At 38.9% G+C, this 25,441-nt stretch overlaps 1 protein-coding gene across 1 annotated transcript; it reads right to left on the reverse strand.

Moving 5' to 3' along the window:
* Positions 1-3,598: 3,598 nt before the first annotated feature.
* On the reverse strand, positions 3,599-25,441 carry LOC146636230 (Fc receptor-like protein 5). The gene is made up of 16 exons (XM_085350307.1): positions 25,405-25,441; positions 24,950-24,985; positions 24,510-24,776; positions 23,775-24,041; positions 23,374-23,652; positions 10,699-10,971; positions 8,788-9,054; positions 7,133-7,432; positions 6,700-6,960; positions 6,197-6,445; positions 5,914-6,021; positions 4,557-4,619; positions 4,390-4,449; positions 3,999-4,061; positions 3,718-3,780; positions 3,599-3,606 (listed from the first exon to the last, which is right to left on the reverse strand). The coding sequence occupies exons 1-16, from the start codon at positions 25,439-25,441 to the stop codon at positions 3,599-3,601; spliced, it is 2,601 nt and encodes an 866-aa protein (XP_085206433.1).

Genomic DNA, 25,441 nt, shown 5'->3' on the forward strand with positions numbered 1-25,441 from the left:
GCAAACTGAAAACACTCACATAAGACGCAGACCTTCACAATAAAACAGGAACTTGCACATGAAAGGACACAAACTAAGAAACGCGGACTAGATACAGGAACACACGGGCAGAACAGAGTAAACACTAACCAGAGGAAGAACAGAACCAAAATCGCGAAGAGAAAACACAAAACGCTGGGTCAAAAGGACCCAGGATCATGACAATATGAGCATGCAGTATACCTCAGTTTATCACTCAAAAAACAAGACAGTGGCCATTGTCAATATACAGTCTATAAAATCAATCTAAGTTAAAGCCTGCAAACACAGCCTCCATCCTTAATCCTGTCAAACACTTTCTTACAAAGGTTATAATTAAGGTTTGGTGCAGTATCATCTACACATACAAACATGTTGACATCCGGGTTTTTTTAGATTGTTTAACAGCAGGTTTGTTTCTTCTTCCCATCACTTTTGTGTTTGAAAGGTAAAATACATTAACATATATGTTAATATATTATATTAACATATATTAACATATATATATAAACATGTCTGTATATGATGTTGTGGACAGAGAGAGTGATGGATGATTTTATGTATGTCAGAGATAAATGAACATTTACAGCACGTCCATGCAGAGACTCTTAAAGACGTGAGCGTGAGAAACAAGCTTTTCACCGTTTCTCTTGATGCCCACATGCTTTATTTATTCTTTAGTCCAGCATGTGTCATCACCACAATAAAGCTACTTTTAACCTGTTTTCACACATTGTCATACCTGCACATTTCCACTCGGCTGTGTTGACTTTAAAGAAAATAAACCGCAGGCTTCATTTCCTCTTATGAGGTATCTGACTTGCAGAGGATAAAAATAAACCTGTTGGAGAAAAGACACAACCAACAACTATCTCTTACACATGTAGGCATCAAAGTCTGTTCAGAGGAAGAAAGACGTTATTCTGTATTGTCTTATTTACAGTTTGATCTTTTAGTTTTACTGCTTATTGCTTCTTAAATAAAACAGATCACTATATTAATTTAAAAAAAGATTTGCATTTATCAAAATAGTCTACAGTTTTCTCCACTCTGTACGAGTGCAATGTATGGTGTCCAAACAACCAAGTTAACCAGCAGAGTATGAGGAGGAAGCAGAGGGGCGGGGATCAGGAAGGTCAGGTGGTTATCAGGAGGATAGGAAAGAGCAAAAGGGTTGGGTATAATTTCTGGATTTCCATCATAAAAAAAATGTCCACCAGAAAAAGTCTCAACACGATGTAAGACAATGTCACACCAACAGGGGGCACTATAATCTGAACCTTAAAGCCATGTCTGCTGATTCAGAGCTTGAAAACAACGTTTAAATAAAGGAGATGAAAGAAAATAAAATTACTAAAATACACAAAAGGTAAGATTGTGTTAAAGCTGCATGTTGGCCATGACTTGTTGATGTCCACTTCTCTTTATGGACCTGAAACAAAGAACAGAACAAATACAACTGAAAAACTGACAAAGACTAAAAGGTGCTGAAGATGTGGGGCTGCTGTCTGATGAGATGTGTGTTGCAATAACCTGTCAAAACACGGATCAGTACAAATGATTAAACTTGTGATGGTGCTTTGTACAGTTTATTTAACATGTTGTGTCGCAACGTTAGAAATTATGCATCACTTTCAGCCAATAATCAATAAGAAACGTTTCACCCTTTCTGTAGCCACACAACAACAGAACGAGGATAATTAGCATGAATCCATGTTGTTCATGTTGTTTCTGACTCAGTCGATGTCACAGCTGCTCACTGATTCTGTTCTGTTGCTGCTGCTCTCCCTGATTCAGGTTTTACATGTTTGCATGTCACAGCAGAGAGTGGACAGTGCAAAGTTAATTAGCAATTAGAGAACACTGGAAAACAATAAGAATAATATACTGTACACAACTGTACAGAATTGAATAGAATAAAATAATATAAAATGTATAATAGGATAAAAATAGAATACAAATGCTATATACAACTGAGTAAAAATATAACTTTGTCAGAAAACAGTATTGCACTTAGTCTTAATGCACATGTGTGTGTTTGATCAGCTGCAAAAGTCTTTGTTGTGGAGTCTGACAGCAGTGGGGAGGAAAGACCTGCGAAATCTCTCCGTCCCACACCGTGGGTGCTGCAGCCTGCCACTGAAGGAGCTGCTCAGTGCTGTCAGAGTCTCCTGCATGGGGAGGTAGCAATGGATTGAAAATAGAATAACTAGGCTTTCTGATGTGGAGAATAGAATAGATAAATAATGCAGAGCATATTCAGGTAATGCCACCAGGCGGCACCCTGGTAACTGTTATTGATGCATTTACATACACATGTATAATAACTTGCATCTTGACAGTTACAGGATAGAAATACAGATACTCAGAGTTGCACTGATGACCTCTTTGTTTTCTCTTTCAGACAAAAAGAAAATAGAAGAAATAAAAACAGTCACCAGTGTAGTTATAGTTGTTCACCTACTTTATAGGACAAGGTCATGATTGCTAGTGAAGAGAGAAAACCATCTACAGCACATACTGAGGTGTTAGAGCATATGACCAGCAGTGTTTATCACCATCATGCTGACTTCAGGGGAAAACACTGAGCTAGCTCAACCCAGCTGGTTTAGTTTACCTGACTGAGCAGGAGCCTGACCTGTACCTCCACCTTACTGTGACTAAATGTTTGTGTTTGTGTCATATTTTTAAATTCTTGTGCGATCAGTTAATGATCAAAAGGGAGCGTAATGGAAAGGTTTAATCCTTCTACTTCTTTCAGTCATGCTGACCATGGTTGATGCAGAGCTTTAGTACTCTGTGATGTTCTGTCTCCATCTTTCATATGAGATTCATCACATGTACAAGTTATCTTTTCCTTTAACTGCATCCTGTGACAGCAGCACACAGAGAGCTTCTCTCTGTAAATGTTCTACTTCAGTCCTCTGTGTCAGATACATGCAGACTGCTGTCATGCTCTGAACTGTTAGTGACCGCTTTGCAAATAATACTCACATCTGTTTATTTCAGGTTTCCATGACAACACCATTACAAACTGTTTAAGTGGTTGTTTTGTTACTTTGTGAATAATCTCATACAGGAAACAAAAATCAAAGATAAAATGTTCAAATGTGAAAAGATTTTATTTCTCCTTCAAACTACAAAAGCACAGAATGATCAGAAACAATAATATACATATATGCACATTTAAGAAATAATTCTTATTTATATAATGTACGAGATCTTTAGACAAACACAGTTAAAGTATTTGTTGTTGCCCATATCAGTATTTACCTGTGAAACACTGCAAACACTGACTTTAAGTTGTGCTGTCAGATACTAAAGATCACATATTTCACACTGCTGTTGGAACATGTTAGATACATTCAAGGTTTATTACAAAATCTTTATACAAATAACTGAATATAAAGAGCACGAATACACCTACATTTGTTTTATGCTATAAGAGAGCAATATGTCTGATATTAGGATTTAATATTGTAACTGCACATAAAGCTGAGCATGTCTGATATTTGGGCAGCAGAGGAGCAAGAGTGGCTTCATAAAAAGCTTCTTCTTGGCTTTGCTGCTACAGCTCTCCTCACTGACCTGTAAGACAAGCACAAAGAGACAAAGTGATTTCCAACATGTAAAGATATTATGAGCTGAAGACATTTAATAATGTGAAGAATAAATCAGCCTGCATGGCAGCAGAATTACTGAGAGAGCTTCCTGATATGACTTCAGAATAAACTGCTGCATCAGCTGCAGGACTTGATTTTCCTGTGAATGAAGAGAAGATCATTGAAAACAATAATATCATTAACCAGGAGGAAACTGGATGTCTCCACTGATGCAAAGATAGAACTAGATTTTATTAACCAAGTAATTAGTACGCATGAAGACCTAAATACAAACATTAAAATAAACAGATTTACATTTTAAGAGCAGATAAACATGATGAACAATATTCAGTGGAGATGATGGCAGACTTTGCTCACCTTTGTTTTTCTTGGCTTTTTCTTTTTTGGGCTGTTTGACCTCAGCATACATCAGACTGTCCTCTAAAAGAGACGTCAGAGCTCAGGACACATTTGTTCAGCACAGATATGATACAAACATGTTGGATACATATGGACTTTAAACTTTTTACAACTACAGTGAAGGATATAAGAGTGAAATCATTTGTTGCCTGTGACACTTCATCTTTGCAGGTGTGTGTTTTGTGATTGAGGTCTGGGTCAGAATCTGTGGATGCTGTGATTCAGTAAAGCTGAAACACTGATTAGTAAGTGAATAACTAAACTCCATGTTGACCTATAATTACCTGCAATATAATGATGTGATGACACGTTCAAGTACAAACACTGAATGAGACTGTTGTGACTGTACCTGCAGCTCCTGTCTTCACCTCAGAGTAAACAGCACTCTGCTCTGGTTTATGATGCTTCCCTGTTAAGATGATCGAATCCACAAAAGAAAAACATTTAATACATTTTTAAACGTTTCAAAAACTTTCCAGGCTTTTCTTCTACATTGTATATGTTTTGTGTACTCACACTTATTTCCAAAGTTTTCCAGTTCAATATTAGAGTAAATGACATCTGGGGGTTTATCTGCACCTGAAATGTTCATATTTTAGTTACACAATTGTAAACCAATGACATGGTGCCAGTTTCCTTAAATGAAAAGACTGTTTCATCTCTAGCTGCTCTGTGCTTTTCACGTGATGTCCTGCACCAGTGTTTCAGTGGCTCACACATGAAAACCAACATGACACATTTTTCAAAGATAAATGAAAAAACAGAAAAACCTTTTACAGAGTTTCATTAGTTGTGTTTAAATCAACAACAGGACTATCAGATATTTTCAGAGCATGAACCCATCATGGTGTTACTGTTTGTGTTGTTCTGATATGAAACAACAACATTTGTGGATTCTTTCAGTCGAGTTAAAGATACACTCAGGTTGTAAAATCCTGTTTGTTTCTGATCTTTTGTGCATGTAGTCAGTTGGTTATTTGGATGAAACTGAACCTAAGAAATGTTCCTGTCAATGGAGATGAATGAAGAGTCAATATTAATAATGATAATAAAGATCGGTTTAAGTGCTGACCACTTACTCGAGGTCTCAGTGTCAGTCATTTCCTGTTTTATTTTCCCCTGTATCTTGTGTCATTCTGTTACCTCTTTTCCATTAGTAACTAAAACACAGTTTTCAGGGTTTTCCATCAGATAGTTCTGATTCCATCAGATCCAGTAGTACTATTTTAGTATTTACTCAACCGGAGTTCCAAGTGATCCGAGGCGATCCCAAAATGTGATGTCAATAGCGTACATGCCGATTGACTGGTCAGTGGCATCACTTGATGAGTTACGAGAGCTTCTTATTGATAAAAAAAAAGCCATTTTTGAAACCCGGCAACCCGGAATTGCTACACAAGCAACACCGTGGCCCCCGAGTCTATAGAAAGATGACCGAGCAACAGGTATATCATCGCCGTGATGTTCACCTTTGTTGAATCATTTGTGACAAATATTAATTAAGTCATGGGGTGCTCGACCACGTCACTATGACGATGACCACACACATTAGGTGGTACTTGAGCGTGATGGAAAACCAGTCGATCTGAGTAATTACTAATGGAAAAGAGGCTTTAGTTAGTTAGTTAACACCTGTTACTCATCATCTCATTATCATGTGTTTTATAAACTGCCTCAGTTTTCCTTTGCTTTGTCACATCTTTCCTCATAGTTTGTTTTCCTAAGAATTGTAGAAATGTGGTTTCCAACTTTTATTTAAATTTGGATTCGTACTGAGTTTAATTTCTACAATAAAGTCGTCATTTAGTTTAGTAACCCTGAAAGATTCCTAATGTAATATGAATAATAATAAAAATAGAAAAGAGGCTCTTACACTTGGACTGTCTGCAGCGACACAACAAGAGCAGGAGAATAATAATGAGAGAGACTCCACAAACCAGTCCAACCATCAACCACACAGGAGATGAAGAGCTGTCAGCTGCTGACACAGTTACTGTAACAGATAACAGAAATTAATTATTAATAAATTATAATCTTATAAATAAATGCATTTATAAAATAGAGCAGATTGACTTTGAGACTTAAATCAGACAATCTAATGTTCATTCTCAGTCATTGGTTTAGAAAACTCCATCAGATGTTTTGATCCTGCTCACCTTTAACTGACATCCAGCTCTGTGCTGACTCTCTTCCTGAGTACTGACACTTGTAGAAACCTTCATCAGACTTTGACACTGCAGAGATCTTCAGCTCCCCTCGGGGATCATTTTCAATAAGTTTGTCATTGTGATAGAAAAACACATTGGAAAGTATTTGTTGTGTTCTCAAACTGCAGCTCAGACTAACAGAAGCTCCCTCAGTCACAGGATGAACAGGACTCACCAGGATAGGACCATTACCATCATCTGTGACACAATCACACACAATTGTTTCAGTCACATCAGCAGCTGCACACTTTTAGAAAAAGCTGACAAACAATAATAAGAACAGATTGTACAAATGTTTTTCATCATGAAGATCTGATCTTGTGTATTTAAAAACTGCTGTATGTGTTTTATTTTTCCCACATGAAATGACTTCACATACAGCAAAGCTGGGACAAATGTTCATGTGACATCTAAATCATTCAAATCCAAGTAGTAAATGTATAATAACATACTCTGTACAGTGATGTTGACTGCACTGCTGAACTCTCCTGATCCAGACTCACACCAGTACACTGCAGTATCTGACTTTGATGTGTTGATGTCACATGTGGATCCAGTCATTCTCCTACAGTCAGAGTACAGTCGGCCGTCCTCAGAGAACTTCCTCACTCTCCACTCAGTGGAGTTTCCCTCACAGGTCAGTGAGACAGAGTCAGAGGTGAAGTGTTGCACTCTGTCAGGACTCACTGTGAGAGACGCTGCTGAATGAACATCTGGAAACAACATGCAGTGAAGAGACAAAGCTCACAGATGTTAGCATTAAAAATATCACAGTGGAAATATACATTTGACTTCTGTGTGGTTCACAGGAGTCCTGATAGTCATGCAGCCAGATTTACAGACTTTCAAATTATCAACATGAAGATTAAAATTCCTCAAACTGACCTGCAGACCAGACAAACTTTGGTCGACTGTGATCAGTGTGATACTCTGGGTCTCCTCTTCCAGCTCTGCACACATATCCTGCTGTGTGTGTCTGTCCATGAATGATGTAGGAGTCCTGTGCAGTCCCACTGCCATCAGGTAGCAGCTCATAACTGGAGGATTTCTCTGATAGATCAGGAACAGCTTTATACCAGTAGAAGCTCCATCCTGCAGACGGATGTTCAACCTCACAGTTCAGAGTTACTGAGGCTCCAGGACTCAGCCATGATGGAGACACAGTGAGGACAGGACGGGGTTCATCTGTTCAACAAAGATTTTCTCTCAATCTTTCGTCTCTTAACTCTGAATTCAATGTCACTAAAATGTTGACTCACAAATATTTATGATGAACTTTCAGAGTGAGACTATCTAAACATGTCAAATATCTCAACATGTACTAATAAAAACACATTTTTACAAACTGTTTCTATTTCCAGGTTAAATGAACTATGACTCTACTTACTGTCAGAAACTGTCAGTGTGACTGAATCACTCCACTCTGTTGTTTCATGCTGTGAACTTTTCATTCTGCCCTTACAGCGATAGTTTCCACTGTTGGATGATGAAGCAGATCTAATCCTGTATTCATTTTGATTTGGAGCTTTTATCCTGCTGTTTGTTTCCCACTCATAATCCCACTCAGTGTCTCCTCCATGGATCTCACATCTGACAGTGATCGTCTCTCCTCTGTATATCTCAGACCAGTTTGGATACAGAGTCACAACAGGTCTGTTTGAGGCTGTTACTGTTCAAGAAAGTACAATAAAAACACATGAATGTCAAAAATGTTAATGCCTTTTGTTCTTCATCTTCCTCCTTAATCAGGAATTTATCTGACCTCATGTTAAACTGACCAGTTTTCCCAATCCTGACTGACTGGCTGTCCTCTGTGTAGTAAGCTGGGTTTCCTCTTCCTCCTCTGCACCTGTAGAGTCCTTCCTGTGAGACACTGATTTGTCCATTTGAGTGGAAAACTGCATCTTGTGTGGTCAGGGCTTCAGAGGATTTCTCATCTCTGTACCAGCAGTATTTCCATCCAGATGATGATGATGGGCTCACAGAGCAGGTCAGGGTCACACTGCCCCCTACTGGAACAGCTGTGTTATCAGCTCTCAGTTTGGCCTTTGGTTTATCTGCAGTTCAGTTTAGAAAAAGAACAAAAGTCAATGACTGAATCAAACCAGTTGAAATAACTTGGTGGAAATATGGAAATAATAAATATCACATAACTTTAATGGTGAAGCTGCAACAAACTGCACAACTATCACACAAACACAACACTAATCTTTCATATTTAATTTGCTGCATTTCTAAGTTAAAAACACACATGAGGAACAATCAGTGGATTTAATGTTTCTTAGTGGATGTGGTGGAGCAGCTGAGACAGATTCAGCATTTGTTCTGCATTTCATCTTTCATGTATTAGAGCTGCACAGCAGAGAAGTTACTCTCATATGTTTTGTTCTCTTCACTGTGAATAAAAAGCTGCTGTTCAGGTTTTTGTTGTTGGAATAAAAACTAAACATTTTACTGACCAACATGAAAGACAGTTATAAAGCTGTAAGAAAGAAGAAGTGCTTTTTCCTTATTTAGATACTCTGGATGAAAGATCTTACATGATACAGTCAGTGTGATGATATCACTCCACTCTGAGAAGAAATAGTCCCTTCTGCCCCGGCAGCTGTATCCTCCACTGTCAGACTCAGTAGCTCTGATGATTCTGTATTCATTGGATGTTGGAGGTGTGTTTAACTTGGCTGCTCTCCATTCATACGTCCACTGAGCTCCTTCACCTCCCTGAATCTCACATCTGACAGTGACTGTCTCACCGCTGTATATCTGAGTCCAGGATGGCTGCAGGGTCACAGTGGGCTTACTGGGAACTGTTCACAGACAAATATCCAGTTAGAGACAAAAAGAAACATGAAGATAAAAAAAAAAATAAGACGGAATAAATTCTTCTATTTGTCAGGAGTTGTCTCTCATATCAGGTTTAATAAACTCACCGTTGTTGAATAAAATTGTTAGCACAGAACACAAAATAACATCTCTCAGTTTGGCAGAAATAAAAATTTTAATCTCACGAGTTTCTCTAACTGTGACGTCACTGCTGTCCTCTGTGTAGTAAACTGGATCTCCTCTCCCTCCTCTGCAGTGGTACAGACCTCCTTGTGAGACACTAATAACTCTGTTTGCTTCATTTCCTCTCATGAGCTGAGCTTTAGAAGAGACTGAATCACGTCTGAACCAGTCAAACTTCCAGCCAGCAGAGCCCTCCACAGAGCAGCTCAGTGTCACACTGCCCCCTGCTGGTATGACTGAACTGTGTGCTGTCAGTGTGGCTCTGGGTTTACTTGCTGTTGAAGAAACAAAATAAGTAAAACATTAAAACACCCTCAAGAATAAACTTGTTACAGCACTGACCAAACTTTAAACATTCACTGATTAATTTATCTACAAACAGAAACAAAGTAGTTTTTGTTGGAGCTCTTTAAAGCACCTGCAAGGACAGCATGCTAATGCTAAGCTAGCCAATAACCAAGAGTGATGAACTTCATCCTAACAAACTGATGAGCAGTCAGGCTGCAGCTCCATTTCTACCTGTTCATGTTTCTACTGTAGAATCACCATGACAACCGATGTAAGGTCTCTTTGTGCTGATTTTGTGTAAGAACTTTTTTGCTTTACTTTTTTCCAGTAATGATCCCAACACTGATCACAACAAAGAGGGGAAATACCTCCAACATGCACAAACATTTGACCTCACAGCCTCTAATCTGCATGAATGTCTTTGATATTCTGCTTAGAGATGGTGGCGACTCTCAAAGTGGAGCCAATGAGAATCAATCAATTCTTATCCATTCCCATCCCTACCTGCATGTGACACATTAGACTGTCTAACAAACTAAAAATTTCACTGATTTATCATTCTCTTATCAAACTGTCATCTCTGTACATTCCTCTTTACATTGCTGATATTTTAAGAGCCTCCATGGTGTCTCTCCTTTCTGTTTGCACAGTGAGAAAAACTGTTGTCCTGAGCTGCCTGCAGACAGCTGGATCATTGTTGGAGTTTTCCTGTTAAGACAGATGTAAACATGAAAACATTAAATGTCAGCATGAATCATGGTCCAACTCACACGAAACTGTCAGTCTGAAGGCATCACTCCATCCTGTTAAGAGATAGTCACTGCTACCCCGACATCTGTAGTCTCCACTGTGGGACACTGAAACTCTGCTGATCCTGTATTCACTGGATGTTGGAGGGCTGTTTGTGTTGGGTGCTGTCCATTCATATTTCCACACCTTTCCTTCACCTCCCTGAATCTCACATCTGAGAGTGATTGTCTCACCAGTGAATATCTGAGACCAGCTGTGCTGCAGTTTCACAGCAGCCCAAACTGTTCAACAAACAAATAAACAGAAACAAATCATGTGGGAGCAAAAATACATTTAAATATATTAAGTCTTACTTTAATTTAAACATGAATTTGTTGCATTTCAGAAAAAAAACTATAAACATTCACCTTGTTTCTGAATTGTAACTGCAGCACTGTCCTCTGTGGAGAAAACTGGATCTCCTCTCCCTCCTCTGCAGTAATAGATGCCTCCTTCTGAAATACTGATCGTGTGCTCTGATGTTCCAGCTCCTATTTTCTGAGCTCCAGAAAACTCTGAATCACGTCTGAACCAGTCAAACTTCCAGCCAGCAGAGCCCTCCACAGAGCAGCTCAGTGTCACACTGCCCCCTGCTGGTATGACTGAACTTTGTGCTGTCAGTGTGGCTCTGGGTTTACTTGCTGTTGATGTTACAGGAAAGACAAACATCAGACTGTCAGTTGCTTCAGGAAAAACTTTGCTATATAACAAATAAAGATTTCAACATAAAAGCTCAATAGTAATTTTAAAAAAATCCAATTTATTTTTATTAATTTACAATTTATGTATTTTTTTTAATTCAGTAAGTGCTTAATAGGTCACGACCCTGGATGATGGGTTAAGAAGATGGATGGAGTTCAATAATAGATCTCAGGTTTCTCAGGTAGGTCGGTCCCTGATCTCAGTGTGATCATCACACTTGTTACAAACAGGCACCAACAGCACAAAAACAAAAAGTGACTTCAAAGCAAATTTGATGAGAATCAACAACTGGCAGCAGCACACATGAGGACAGCACAGGTATCTCAGCTAACTGTTAGCCAGCTAGAGAGCCAGGAGCTAACACTGGATGTATATAACATGATGAAAACTTTATCAGAGTGAATCAAGAATCAGGTGAGACTGTTTTTATGCTCAGCCACCAAACTGTACTCCTAAATGCAGAGACAGGTGAACTATACACTGTTAGCTGATCTGAGGCCAGCTGATTGTGGTCGCTCTTATTATCAGATTTTTTGTTAATCTGTTTTTTATTTAAATGTTTGTTTTAAGGATCATGATCACATAAATATATATGCATAAAGATGCATAACCAGTGCACAGTCAGCAGCATTTATCAGTCATAATTCACACAGATGTTTTTCATACTGTATGCTATCCCCGACCCCAACCAGGGCTGTGATGTGATAACAGAACTCTTCTCTGTTGATGATCAGCCTTTTCTTTTTTCAGCATCTGTATTTCCATCGTCAGACAGCAGCTCTGCTCATTCTGTATTTATTGATCATGTTTGATCCACAACTTCAAATAAATTATAAAAACAAAATAATTGTGTCATAATTCTGAGCTGCAGTGGTGGAAACTACACATGTGCAGGTACTGAAGAAACTGAGATCATCACATCTGTGTTTAATGTTTGTTACGATTTTCTCTGATTTTGTTACTAAACTAAAACAAAGAACAATATGACTCAATGAAATGTGTCCAACTTACATGATACAGTCAGTGTGATGATGTCACTGCAGACTGAAAGACTCACGGTGCAGCAGCTGTATCCTCCACTGTCAGACTCAGTAGCTCTGATGATTCTGTATTCAGATGTTCGAGGTCTGATTAATGTGCCATCTCTCCATACAAACAGCGACTGACTTCCTTCACATCTGACAGCGACTGTCTCACTGCTGTATATCTGAGGCCAGGATGGTTCGAGGATCACGGTGGGCTTATTGGGAACTGTTCACATAAACACATCAAGTTAGAGATTGATGGAAGCATAAAGTCATTTTGAAGCTGAACTGATTTTTATTGCTGCTGTTAAGAGTCAAAAGATTTACTGCATCCTGGTGACATTTGGACTTGAAAATAATAAGATGTGTTTTTATGAAACAAATTAAAGCAGTTAATTAATATTCTGAGTAAAACCACAGAGTGACTGCACAGACCTGCAGGATTTAACTCACTCACTGTTTATAAACCCATTTAGTATCTTAAATAAAACGATGCACAAACAGAGAAACAGAATGTGATTTAAAATGGTGCATGAAATATAAAATATCAGATTAAAATTATACATATTATATCAATGTGAAGAAATGAAAGAAACATTTCTCACCTTCAGCATTAATGTAGAAGAGAGAACCGAGCACTAAAGTAAAGATTAAACATCATCAGGGTCAAACTGACAGAAAATCAAAATCAAGATCAACTAAAGTAATTTTTTAAAGATTAATTTTCACATGACACAGTTACTGCTCATCAAAATATTTCTATGCAAATTAACTATAATCTAGTAACAAGTTTAAAAAAACTTGAATATATGAACTTGTACACAACAATGAGTCAAGTGCAACAAGCAGCGATGTATCCAACACGATACTCAGACTAAACTGAACCAAGGAACCAGCCAACATTTGTCTGTAACTTTCATAAACATCACAAATATGCTTTGTTCAAACTCTCAGATAAACACTTCAAACCAGTGATACACTCTAATTCTCACACATGAGAAACACTTTCATTAATCAGTGCCATTCAAACAATGTCACAAATGTACTTACACAATAACCCCGTCATGCAGAGCAAAGAGTGCCCCATCCTCACATCCAGCCCTGCTGCACTCTGATCCTCAGCTGATCTCAAACACTTTGACTTTACATCAATAATAAAAAGAGAAGCTGCATTTAATACAGATAAGACCAGAGTGTTTCTTCTGACTGTGGCCTCTCTGTGCTTCCTTTCCTTTTATACAAACCTCAAACAGCTCCTGTAGCTTTGACCACAGCAGTCATGTGACGTGTTCACATTTCCTGTCCACTGCAAACATGCAGGCTTGCTTCTTGTGTTTGCTTCTTACCTTCTGTTGTTTCAGGTCAGGTGACATATTTTACCAGCTCATAATTATGTTTTATTATTATTATTTATTTTTATTCTTTTATGTGATTTGTGCAGTGTCCCGTGTGGTCATCATAAAGCTGAAATATTTTATCTCGAGTCATCTTATCAGCAAATGTTTCTGAACATCCACAGACATTTATTGTGCGATACATGAATGCTGTCTTCCCAAAATGTATTGTTTTCAGTTTCTGGCCACCACACTCACTCACTCTCCAGGATTATGGACAGACAATGATCTCCAAATATTTATTTAGTTTCATCTGCTTCCAATATCATATCAAATATCACTCATACGAAGGTGCCAGTGTTCACATTTTGAACAGAAAATACTGACGGTTTGAAAGAGGAGTGAAAAAGTACATCTATGTCCACTGTGAATGACCAGAGGTGGTGCCTTATGGCATCAGCTGTCAGTCACCTACAATGTAGTTTTGAGATCCCTTCCTTGTGCCACAACCCCTCCATGGTACTTTCCTCAGGTGACCTCAGTAGGTTACATGATGGGGGGAGGAAAGGTCTCAAAGTGTTCTCATCCCAAATCTCTGGTGATAGTTTTTGAATAAGACAGAAGTTGGAAATTCTGAGTTACCAGTCGAAAAGTTTTTTTGTGGAACACAACTCACATTTACCGCTTGGAAAGTCTGAGCAGACACACAGACTGTGAGTTAGCAATCAAAGATGGCAGCACTGAACCTAAAACAACAGTCAAACTGTAAACTTTTATTTGTGCTGCCACTCTTTTGTATTTTTGAATCACTAAATAAGCCAAACACAGAACACTGATTAGGTTTGATTCATGAATGTGTTTTTTAACTCCAAAAACTTATAGGTCTATAATGACCCACACCTTTTTTCACAGCTTGGCTCATGTGATGTAGTGATTAATTGTGGGTCTTTGACCCACTTGAAGTAAAACCCTCACTAAGGTTAAAATACCTGAGACTCTTTACTGTTTTATTTTTAGAAGTCAAAGAGCCTCTTAGATGAGAGGTGACACGTCTTCCAGAAATGTAAAGAAGTTTAGTCACTTTCCTTCCAAACTTCTTAGACCACCATGCGCTGGATGACTGTGGTTCATACTGTTGCCTCACAGGAAGAAAGTTGTTGGTTTGAATCCACCAGCTGGGCTGTTTGTGTGAAGTTTGCATCTTCTCCCTCTACCTATCTGACTTCTCCCCAGAGTCCAAAGTCATATATTATTATGTTAACTGGTGATTCCAATGATTGCCTGCAGGTGTGAATGTGAACATGAATGGTTGTCTGTCTCTCCATAACCTGTCTAGTTGGACCTCATCTGTCACACTATGAAAGCTACTATAGGCTCCGCCCACATTAGAGTCCAAAAGGACAACACAGCAGTGAATGCTTTAAGGTGTGGTAACTTTGTGATTGGCTAATCCCCTCCATATGAGAATGCGGTGTACCTCAGTTTCTCACTTCTCATTCTCAATATACAGTCTATAATATTAATAATAGTTAAAGCCTGCACACACAGCATCTATTCTTATTCTGTCAAACACTTTCTTACAAAGATAACCTTTGATTAAGGTTTGTTGCAGTATCATCTACACATACTCAGATACATGTCGATATCGAAGTGTTTTAGATTGTTTTACAGCAGGTGTGTTTCTCCTTCCCTCCACTTTTCTGTGGGAAAGGTAAAATACATTAAGATGTTACTTCATGTTTTTATGTTATTTGCAGTTTATATGTTAACACAAGTGCAAAAGTTTCAGTACATATCAATATGTTATGAGGCTTGAAGACAGGAAGTCTCTGTGATACTGCAGAGTCCAGCAGACAGTTTGGAGTCAAACACTGACGTCATCATCACAGGTGTAGGAACCATTTCTGTAACAGCAGCCAAACAGACACATTAGTATCAGTAGGTTTAGATGATTTACTGGCTCCTCTGCTGGTTACAAAGCAGTGATTATACTTTGGAGTTTTGTGTTATACTGTGAGGAACTGGCCTGTTTGGAAGTTGCAGTAAGAAGAAAAACATGTCTGTATATGATGTTGTGGACAGAGAGAGTGATGGATGATTTTATTTATTTCAGAGATAAATGAACATTTACAGCACGTCCATGCAGAGACTCTTAAAGACATGAGCGTGAGAAACAAGCTTTTCACCGTTTCTCTTGATGCCCACATGCTTTATTTATCCTTTAGTCCAGCATGTGTCATCACCACAATAAAGCTACTTTTAACCTGTTTTCACACATTGTCATACCTGCACATTTCCACTGTGCTGTGTTGAGATTAAAGAAGACAAACGTTAGACTTCAGGCTGAAACCACAGGCTGCATTTCCTCTTTTCTTGGAGGCCCAGACAGAAATTTTGTGGTGTCTGATTTTCAGCAGATAAAAATAAACCAACAACAGTCTTTTCCACTCATGCAGTCATCACAGTCTGCTCAGAGAAACAAAGGGGGGTCAGAAAAGAATTAAAGGGTGACCGGAACCACTAGACTCACATGTCATATGTACTCTTGTCTACACGCTGAGGCATCTGTCAATTAATATTAATCTGAAACATCATCACCCTCCTTTTTTCTTCTTTGTGTGTGTGTTTGTATTTAGATTTGTGAAGTTGTGCCCTTAATCTTCATAACATCAAAATCAATAATCAAAAACACCAGCAAAGTGCATCATGATGAGAACCAGAATCAAAACATTACAGCAAAGCTGAATACACTAGTGTATATAACACCCAGCAGTGTGGTAAACTGTGCTGAGAGAGTATCTGCACCCCATAAGACCAAGAAGCCAAGAGCACCTCTGTCAGTGCGTTCACGTGGCTAGTGGGTCCTCTCTGTGGCTGACTGGCTGTTAACCCAGTGAGTGAGAGTTTCTCCCACTGCATTGGGCCGTATCCTTCTGCTGCACTAAAGGACAGTTTTGCAGCCATGTAGCTCTGCTCATGTCATGTGCAGCCTTCCCACATCACATAATTTCTGGGCATGACTGTGGAGTCCATCAGAGCCTCCATGTCCCTCACCCCGAATTGACAGCAGACCTTCGGGGTGTGCCTAGACCTATTTGGGCTTCACTCGTGGGTCAGCTCCTGAGGCTGAGGGCTCTACAGTCTACAGCTGTTATATCAGTCATTGGGCATCTCTGACATAAATATGCTGGAGCTGCAAGCTGTCATCCTGGCACTCAAGCAGTTTCTGTCGTGACTGTTAGGGTACCAAGTTATCATCAAGACAGAAAGCATGGTCACAGTAGCCTACATCAACAGGTAAGGGGGCCGAGGGTCTCCCCTCCTCTGCACGATAGCTACCAGACTGTGGCAGTGGGCTCACCCGGTTCTACTCACTGAAAGCAGTTTATGTGCCAGGGCCACTGAACGTGAAAGTGGACATTACAATATGTTGAGGGGAGCCCGATCCAAGAGGAGTGGAGACTCCATCCAGAGGTGGTCCACCAGATCTGGAGTCGCTTCAGAGGGGCAGAAGTTTTTTTACCCCAGAGAATCGACACATTGTCATCTGTTCTTCTCCCTGCAGACAACTTGGTGCACTCCTCACCACAGGCTCTTCTCTGTGCCTTCCCTCCATACCCCTCCTCCAGTTATTCCTTCACCAGGTCCAGACCGAGGAGTTGATCCTGGTGACCCCTCTTTGGCCACACATGCTAGTTTTCAGTTATCCTGCCACTCATGGCCAGGACACCCCCGGAGCTCCCTGTTCTGAGGGACCTCCTGTTCCAGGTGAGGGGGTCACTGTTCCATCTTTTCCCAGTAGGGCTCAGGGTGACAGCCTGTACCCTGAGAGGGAGAGGCTCCATGCCTGGCCTGATCTAAAAGTGAGAATGCTGCAGGAGTTTTGTGCGCCATCCACCAGGACTGCCTACTGCTTCCTTCGGGGGCTGTTTGCCTCCTGGTGTGCGGCCCACCAGCTGGACCCCCACCAGACCACAGTTAACATGATTCTTTGTGAGCTGCACACTCTGTCGGTCCAAAGGCAATGATGAAGGTGACACAGGGGTTATCCTCCGGCCTAACCCTGGGTTGCTGCTGACGACCCCATCTGAATTTCACCTGTCCAAGTCAGTGGAGTTATGAATATTCCTCACAGGGGACCTGCACAAGGAGGCAGCTGGGAGCCAGGTTGCCCTGTGCCATCTCTGTGCTTTGGCACAGAACTTCTTGCTTATCCGGCCGTTCAGGAAGTCAGACCAGCCGTTTGTGAGCTTCCACTATGGAATTCTGGTCAGATCCTTGTCTAAGTCTCGATTGTCCCACAGGGTTGTGGAGGCCATTCAGCAGGTGTATGCCTCTTCGGATGTTCCCCTCCCTTCCAGAGTGCGGACCCACTGTGTCACAATATTAAAAATTTTAATCACTTTCAGCCAATAATCAATATACATATATTTTTTAATTAAAATCATTAACCTATCACAGAGAGAGCTATGTGTGCATGCAGCTAAATTTGTCCACCACTACAAACAGTCACGTGTTAGAGAGCACAGCTCATGCAGTGAAAACCTTGTGTGCTGTCCATGGTGCTGAAATTATATCAGTTTAATGAATTTAATATCACTACTTATTAGTCGTGTGCAATACTGCAAGATTTGGTATCAATCTAATACCAAGTAAAGACCAGGCCTATATAGGGGAGACCGGGGATAGTTGTAACGTGGGTCAGTTGTAACACTTCCAATTTCTCCAATCAGGGCTAAGTTTCAAATGATGTGACTCATCCTGTACATGCCCAATTCAGTTCTGCTATCACATGTGAAAAATCAGCACATTTTGTCAAACACAGATAATTTAACATGAAAAAAAGTAATTTGTATGTCAAAAAGTAAGTTTTTCTACTTTATTTCAATTTCTAATAGCATTATCTGCTTTGCAGTTAAACTCATCAAACTTAAATTATGTTATTTGTATGTCTATGGGGATATATTCTGTGTAGGTCTTTAGTGCTAATGTTTTAGTCGTTGGCTGTAATGTTAGCTAGTTCATGGCTATAGGAGTCTGGGTCAGTTGTAACAATAATGCAGATTTTACAACTTACCACACTATTACTTTAACTTATATTAAACAAGTTGGGGCAATGACATCAGCAGAGAGAGGCTCACTGGTCGCTTTTGTATATGCGGGTAATGACATTGGCAACACAATTCCTCCACTGTTTGTGTTCCCACACATACATTATGCAGACCACTGTGTCAGAGATGGACCAGTAGGAAGTACTGGTAGTGGAAATAAATCAGGATGGGTGCAAGAAACAGATTTCCTCATCTTTCTGAAGCACTTTGCAAACCACACCAAGGTAAGCCAGGATAAAAAGTAATGGAATTGCGATGCTGGTGAACAACTACATTTTTTCAGCTTCATTGTTATGTTCAAAATTGGTGCAAGAGTTGTAGGTTATAATGCCCACTGAGCCAATGAGGCCAAACTCAAGGAAGACCAACCAAAATTAATGAAATATTCAGTTGCAGAAAATTCCATAATTTGTCTTTTTTGGGGGGGTTGGAATATGTTCAAAAGCTAGATTTCTGCATTCTGTCACACACACACACACACACACACACACACACACACACACACACACACACACACACACAGCTACATAAATGGATGTAAGTGCATTCATGTGTTGAATAAACAAAGATTACATGTTAATGTTTTGTTAGTACCCTTATTTCATTGTGTTACATTTTACCCCAGGATATGTTACAACTAACCCAGACTATGGGGTTAATTGTAACATTTCACTCTTTGTGTTTGAGGCCATACCATGCAATGGGTAATTGTGCTGCAGAGAAAATAGCTGCACTATTTAATAGCAGAGACATGTAAATACTTTGCATTACATTTTGAATCCACTACCTTAAAAATGTTACAACTATCCCCGGTCTCCCCTACTGGTACCAGTACCAATACTTTTTAATAATTACCATCATCAGTGTTGCTAATTCTGAATGAATGTTCATCACCTTTAAGACAGCCAGGTTGCTTCTTAGATGAAACTGCAGCAGTGCGTACAGGAAAGAAACAGAAAGTAAAGTATCGAGTTCATTACACTCGTAAGGAAAAAGAACGTGTTGGTTGACCAGGAGGACTGGGAGACCATGACAGATACAATAAATTATAAATGGATTATGTCTCCCTCTATTGGCCACCAGCTGTAAACACAGTCCAGTGATTGTACTTGGAAGATGTGTTCAGAGTCTGACATGAGAAATATGGGAGAGGAACTATATCTGTATGTCCACACTGAAAGCTGAGGATTTTCTGGGGGAAAAAGGGCAAAAGCTGTCACTTACAGTATGATTTCTGACACTTTTACAGCCAAGATTATGATACCTGGTAAAGGGTCTTTTAAAGGACCTACCTTTGAACAATGATATCTGCTGTTTTCTGTCTGTACCATTCGGCACTGTATTTTTGTCTGATATTTTTCTAAATGAGAGTTTTCATCAGTTGTCACAGTGTGGTATTTTTCCTAGTACAGGTAGATCATATAAAATGTGCAGTCCACACAGAGAACAAGTGCAGTGCTACAGGGGCACACCTGACACTTTTATCCCTTCAACTAAGGAAATACTTTATATTTATATCTGACAATATCAGCATGTAGCTGTCAAGAGAACAACACTGTGCTGTTATTGTCTGCATTTCTTGTTGCCTGTTTGCTAAAACAAGTCATTTACTTTTTCTCTTCAACCACAGGCTGCTTTTCCTCTTTTCTGGGGGCTCAGGCAGAAATCATGAGTCATTTTCAGCAGATTAATAAATAGGATATAGCAGACAGTTAGAAAAGACATTTTTATCCACATATAAGCATCACGGGTCACTCAGAAGAACAAAGACGTTTTGTCGTGATATTATTTGATTATTTTTAAAAGCACCACAATTATTTTACACACATCAAACTGTAAACAGCATAAAAGACACAAACATCACCTACAGAAAACAATTTGATCACACACAAAATGTTCTCTGTCATGGCCTCAGTGATGAATAACATTGTAAAATCTGAACATTGACAATAAGTTTTTGTGTTCTTATAAATCAGCACTATAATGCATCATAAGACAGTGTAATATTTCATTCCTGTTTTTTCTCAGAACAAATAATCAACTAATTTTATTACATGTACATGGGGATTTTCACAGTTCAGCATCAATCATCAAAATCTGCTGGGGCAGTCCCAACAGCACACAGAGGTCAACAACCTTTGTCTTCTCAAAACTAGGCGCCTGCTAATGTCTCTCTATCTGCTGTCTCCCTTTCTCGTGTCCTTGCTGCCCATTTCTTCGCACACTGTGTTCTCCTTTCTGTCGCCTCTGCTTCTCACATACACCTCTGACTTATTCTCCCAATTCTGTGTGTCTGCTCTATGTGTGAGTGTTTAGCAGCTTGACCTATGGCCTATGTAAATGAATAAGGATATAATGCTTTACTATCGTTAATACAACTAAATCCCTAATACTAAAATAATCTATTCTTACACTTTAAAGATAACATGTAAAATTCAGCAGGAAGTGAGTGAACATCTTATAGAAATAAAACAAAGAGACTGAAACAAACTCACAGAACCAAATCATGAAATTGTGTCTTGACGGAAACAATGTCCCACACCATCCACCCTCCACTTATTACAACAGAAATAAACACAATAGGATTTTAATACAAAGATGAACCATATAATCAGTCTTCCAGTGTTGATATTAAACCAAGAGCATGTCATTGCTTACACTGACGTTGCTCATGTTGTTCGTGAGTCTTGAGTTTTGTTGAAATAATCTTTTTATGGACCTGAAACAAAATCAGAACAAATACGAGTTTGAAAGTGAAAAACAAAGAAATAATGTTGCCAAAGATGTGATGATGCTTTCTGACACGTTCATGCTTTAATCACACAGAACTGATCTCATCTATTTTATTCAGACATCACAACAGCAGCAGAACACAACTAAAGCCAATCGTATAAAAAGTGATTCAGCTCATCAGCTCCACAAACTTTAGCAATGATGTCACACATTTAACTGCACATGTAATCTGATTACTAATGATTCAGTGTGTGTAGAGTTCACATTTGTACGTGAGGCTGATTCAGGATTCACATTATTGTAGTCAGAGCTCTCCTCTGTGCCATCATGTCTGCCTGTTGTGATGATGGATTATTGTGTTTAATAACATGGAGACTGTCTTCCTCTAAAATGACACAAGTTACAAAAACATTCGACCAATTATTACATTTCATGCTTCTTGTACTCACTCCTTTTATCAAGACCTTCAAGCTGAAATCCAGATGTGACGTTGTTGTATTCATCTGCTGAAATAATGAAGTTTGATCAGTCAGAATAAATATTTACATTTCTTACAGCTCTGCTATTATCAAAGTTTATACTGTTTGTACCACTTCCAGTGTTTCCAGAGCCTCTGATTGATTCATAGACTGAAAGATCACCTACAAGTCATTGAAAATAAGAAAGAAGGAAGAAAAATATTATTTCTTTTTGTTTTTGTCACTGTTTGCTGGAAAACTGAGTGTTGAAAACTGTATTAAAGAGAAAAAGTAATAATTTCTGGTCTCACCATGAAGAAGAGAGGAGTAAACCTGAGTTTCATTCTGGTTGGATGTTTGTTGTGAAGCAGAGCTTTGATTGGTGCTCTGAGACTGAGTGAGACTGAAACAAATAATGAAAATTTAATGAGGAATAATTCAAAGTTAGCTTCATTTGAAGTTATATAAATGAAACTAAACTGCTGCACCAACCTGTTACAACAGGGTTCTGTAAAAAGCACAAAGATTATTACATCAGTTTGTTTAAAAGTGTCACAGCATTAAAAAAAACATTTTTCTTGTAAATTTTCAAACAGAAAGTCTCTCACCCTTTATCTGTTTATAGCAACACATCAGCAGCAGCACGACAATAATTCCACTAACAAGTCCGATGATGAACGGAACGATAAATGAACTTCTTTCACATCCAAAACCTGAAACTAGAAAATGTCAGATTTTAGATCTGAAATCTTAATATAAAGAAACAAAAACTGATGTTTACATTGAGATTTTCTGTTTCCTGTCAGAAACTGTCAGCATGACTCTGCTCTGTGGTTTCATGTTGTGACTCCTGTTCTACACTACTTGCAGTCTTACTTGTAGAATTGTTACAGAACTAATTGTGAATTTATGTTGATTTGGAGATTTGCTGAAAATGATTGTTTCACATTCACAATCCCACCTAGTCTCCCCTCCTTGGATCACATTCCTGACACTGATTCTCTAGACTCCACATTTTACATGACTATTCATATTCAACCATTTCCAGTAAGAACATTTTTACAATGCCAAAGAGGTTACCATGAGATATAATGCTGTTTGACCTTCATAGTAATCCTCAATCATCTATCGTTTTGATCAAAGCTGTGAAAGTTTTATATTTTCTTTGCTGTATTTAAAAAGTACTTGAAGATTGATTAATAAGCTGGTCCGTCTTTAGGACCTGGGAGTTTAAAGGGATCAATCTCAATCAGCCTCCTGCTAAAGGTGAGTGGCAGTGACTCAGAGTTATGAGACTGTTAATCATAGAAACAGTACCACTATTTTTGGTGGTATGTCTGTGTGTGTTTATTTATTTGATCAGATGATAGTTCAGAATTACTTTTATTCTTTTTATAGAAATTGTAGATCAATTGTTATTTGTTTGAATATATTATTTATTTATCCTGTTTATATCATTATTGTCCTCAGGTGATGGAGCAGCAGGTCAGCATTGGTGTCTCTATACCAGCTGAAGGTTCATGACACAAAGTGGTGACAAACTGTCTACAATGAGGCTACTATCAGCTGCAGCTCTTTGTCTGACCAACAATGTAACATGCTTTGTAGACCATTGAATTCATCCTGTGCTGACCATTATGACATTTGTCAAATGGAGATCACACAACAAACATGACTTACTTGATGCTGACAATGTGAAGGCTTCACTCCACTCTGTTGAAGAATATGAGTCATCTCTGCGTCGACTCTTACACATGTAGTCTCCACTGCTGGACTCAGACACTCTGAATGTCACATCATTATTGTGTGTCCACTGTGTGGGTGTCCTGGGTCCTCTCCATTCATACTCCCACTCAGTGGTTTCACCTCCTTCCTGCACCTCACATGTCAGAGTGATCGTCTCACCTCTGAATATCTGAGGCCAGTTGGGTTGTTGTTTTACAACAACTTTATTGGAAACTGTTCACACATATTAACAGTTGAGATACAAACAGAAACATGAAATCAACACAGAAAACTTCACATTGTATGTTTGATAATCATGAGTGAATGTATATTTCAAACTAAATGACTGAACTCACTGGTTTTCTCAATGGTGACATCATCACTTCTATCAGTGTAGTAAACTGGGTTTCCTCTTGTTCCTCTGCAGCTGTAGATTCCTCCTTCAGATACTCTGATATCTCTGTTTTGTTGATCTCTGATTTGAACTTCAGAGGTTCTTTGGGTTCGTCTGAACCACTCATATTTCCATCCATCAGAGCTCTGCACAGAGCAGGTCAGTGTCACACTGCCCCCTACTGGTATGATTGTTGTTCCTGCTGTCAGTGTGGCCCTGGGTTTATCTGCTGTTATGAAAAAGGAGAGAACATAATGCACACCTGATACAATATAAATGTATAAAAGGTTTAAAAAAAATAATTTTTTTAAATCCCCCCCCCCCCCCAAATAAAATCTACAAATGTCTTCATTATATATATATTTTTTTTTTCTACAGTTTAAGTCACTTTAAATTTTTCTGATTTCTGTCTCAACATGGTGACAGAGCTGCAGTAATTCAGGTTGTAGATCTCTAAATAAGCACAGTATAAACATTTGTCCATTCTCAGTCCTGACTAATTCACACTGAATGTAAACTAATGCAGTTCACTGTTGAAGGAAACACAAAGTTAGGTAAAATGCAAGGATCTTTGCTAAAGTTCCAACACATAAGAAATACAATACTTTCAATGAAACATTTATTAAACACACATTTTTTATAATTCAGATGAGTATTTTAACAGGAATCATCGCAGTATTAATCACTGAGGACTTACCTAATACAGTTATAAAGACAGTATTACTGTTCTTTATATAATGTGACTCCTTCCTGCTACCAGAGCACTGATATTCACCACTGTGGCCTGTTGAGCTAATTTCTAATGTGCAGTCTTTGTTCTCCCTGTTGGGGGCATACTCTCGACCATCCTTCTTGATTGTGTAATACCAGTCAGTGTCTTCTCCTTCATTCATGTCACACTTGAAGGTAACAAACTCTCCAATGAAATAACTGGACCAGTTGGGTTCAATAGTTAGCACAGCATCTAGAATCCAACACAAACAGACAATCAGACAACAGACAATCTGAAACACTTTATGCTCAAGGCAGAATGTTGATTGATTATTAATACTTTATTTATGTAGAGTCATACAGGTTGAGAATAATCTTTGCTAAATAAAAAGGAAGAAATAGAAAAAGTGAAAACTGTTCAGTCACCTTGAGCGTGTCCACTGCAGACGAGCGTACAGAGCACTACAATAAAGACAGAAACTTCAGACATTATCAAACTAAAGACACTCAAATCATGTGAGTGTTTTGTTGATGTTAGATTTGAAATGTAACATAAATAAAACACTGTTGGTAATGATGTGTCTCATTTCTTGATCAATGGTGAGTTAATGACCTTCTTAAGGAACAATCCCACCAGGGTTTAAAGTGCAGTCGCTTTCTTACCAAGCTCCTTAAAACATTTGGAGATTTACATCTACTCTGATCTGAGTCAGTGCACTAAAATCTAATCCAGTCTACAAACAACCATGTTGGTAACAAACATGAGAGTCCTCTGATCACATGACTTGCAATGGTACAAATGACTGATGCTCTGTTCTTCTTACTAAAACATGTTTATGGATCAGTATGAATCAAACAATAGAAGTCAGTGATGTACTCACAGAATAGGCCCAGCTCACAGAGCAAAGTGGCTCCCAT

The sequence above is a fragment of the Diplotaxodon limnothrissa genome, linkage group LG3 (genome assembly GCF_057381915.1).
Source record: "Diplotaxodon limnothrissa isolate DT_005_m linkage group LG3, D_limnothrissa_male_GT1.1, whole genome shotgun sequence".
Classification (NCBI taxonomy): domain Eukaryota; kingdom Metazoa; phylum Chordata; class Actinopteri; order Cichliformes; family Cichlidae; genus Diplotaxodon; species Diplotaxodon limnothrissa.

What these genes read in the sequence shown, in the direction of transcription:
- LOC146636230 (XM_085350307.1), bottom strand. Translation starts at nt 25,441, where the DNA reads ATGGGAGCCACTTTGCTCTGTGAGCTGGGCCTATTCT. An exon ending in AGTCAACATCACTGTACAGA is followed by an intron (nt 6,446 to 6,699) that starts GTATGTTATTAT and finishes ATTGTGTCACAG; the next exon opens with ATGATGGTAATGGTCCTATC. An exon ending in GAGCTGGATGTCAGTTAAAG is followed by an intron (nt 6,022 to 6,196) that starts GTGAGCAGGATC and finishes TAACTGTGTCAG; the next exon opens with CAGCTGACAGCTCTTCATCT.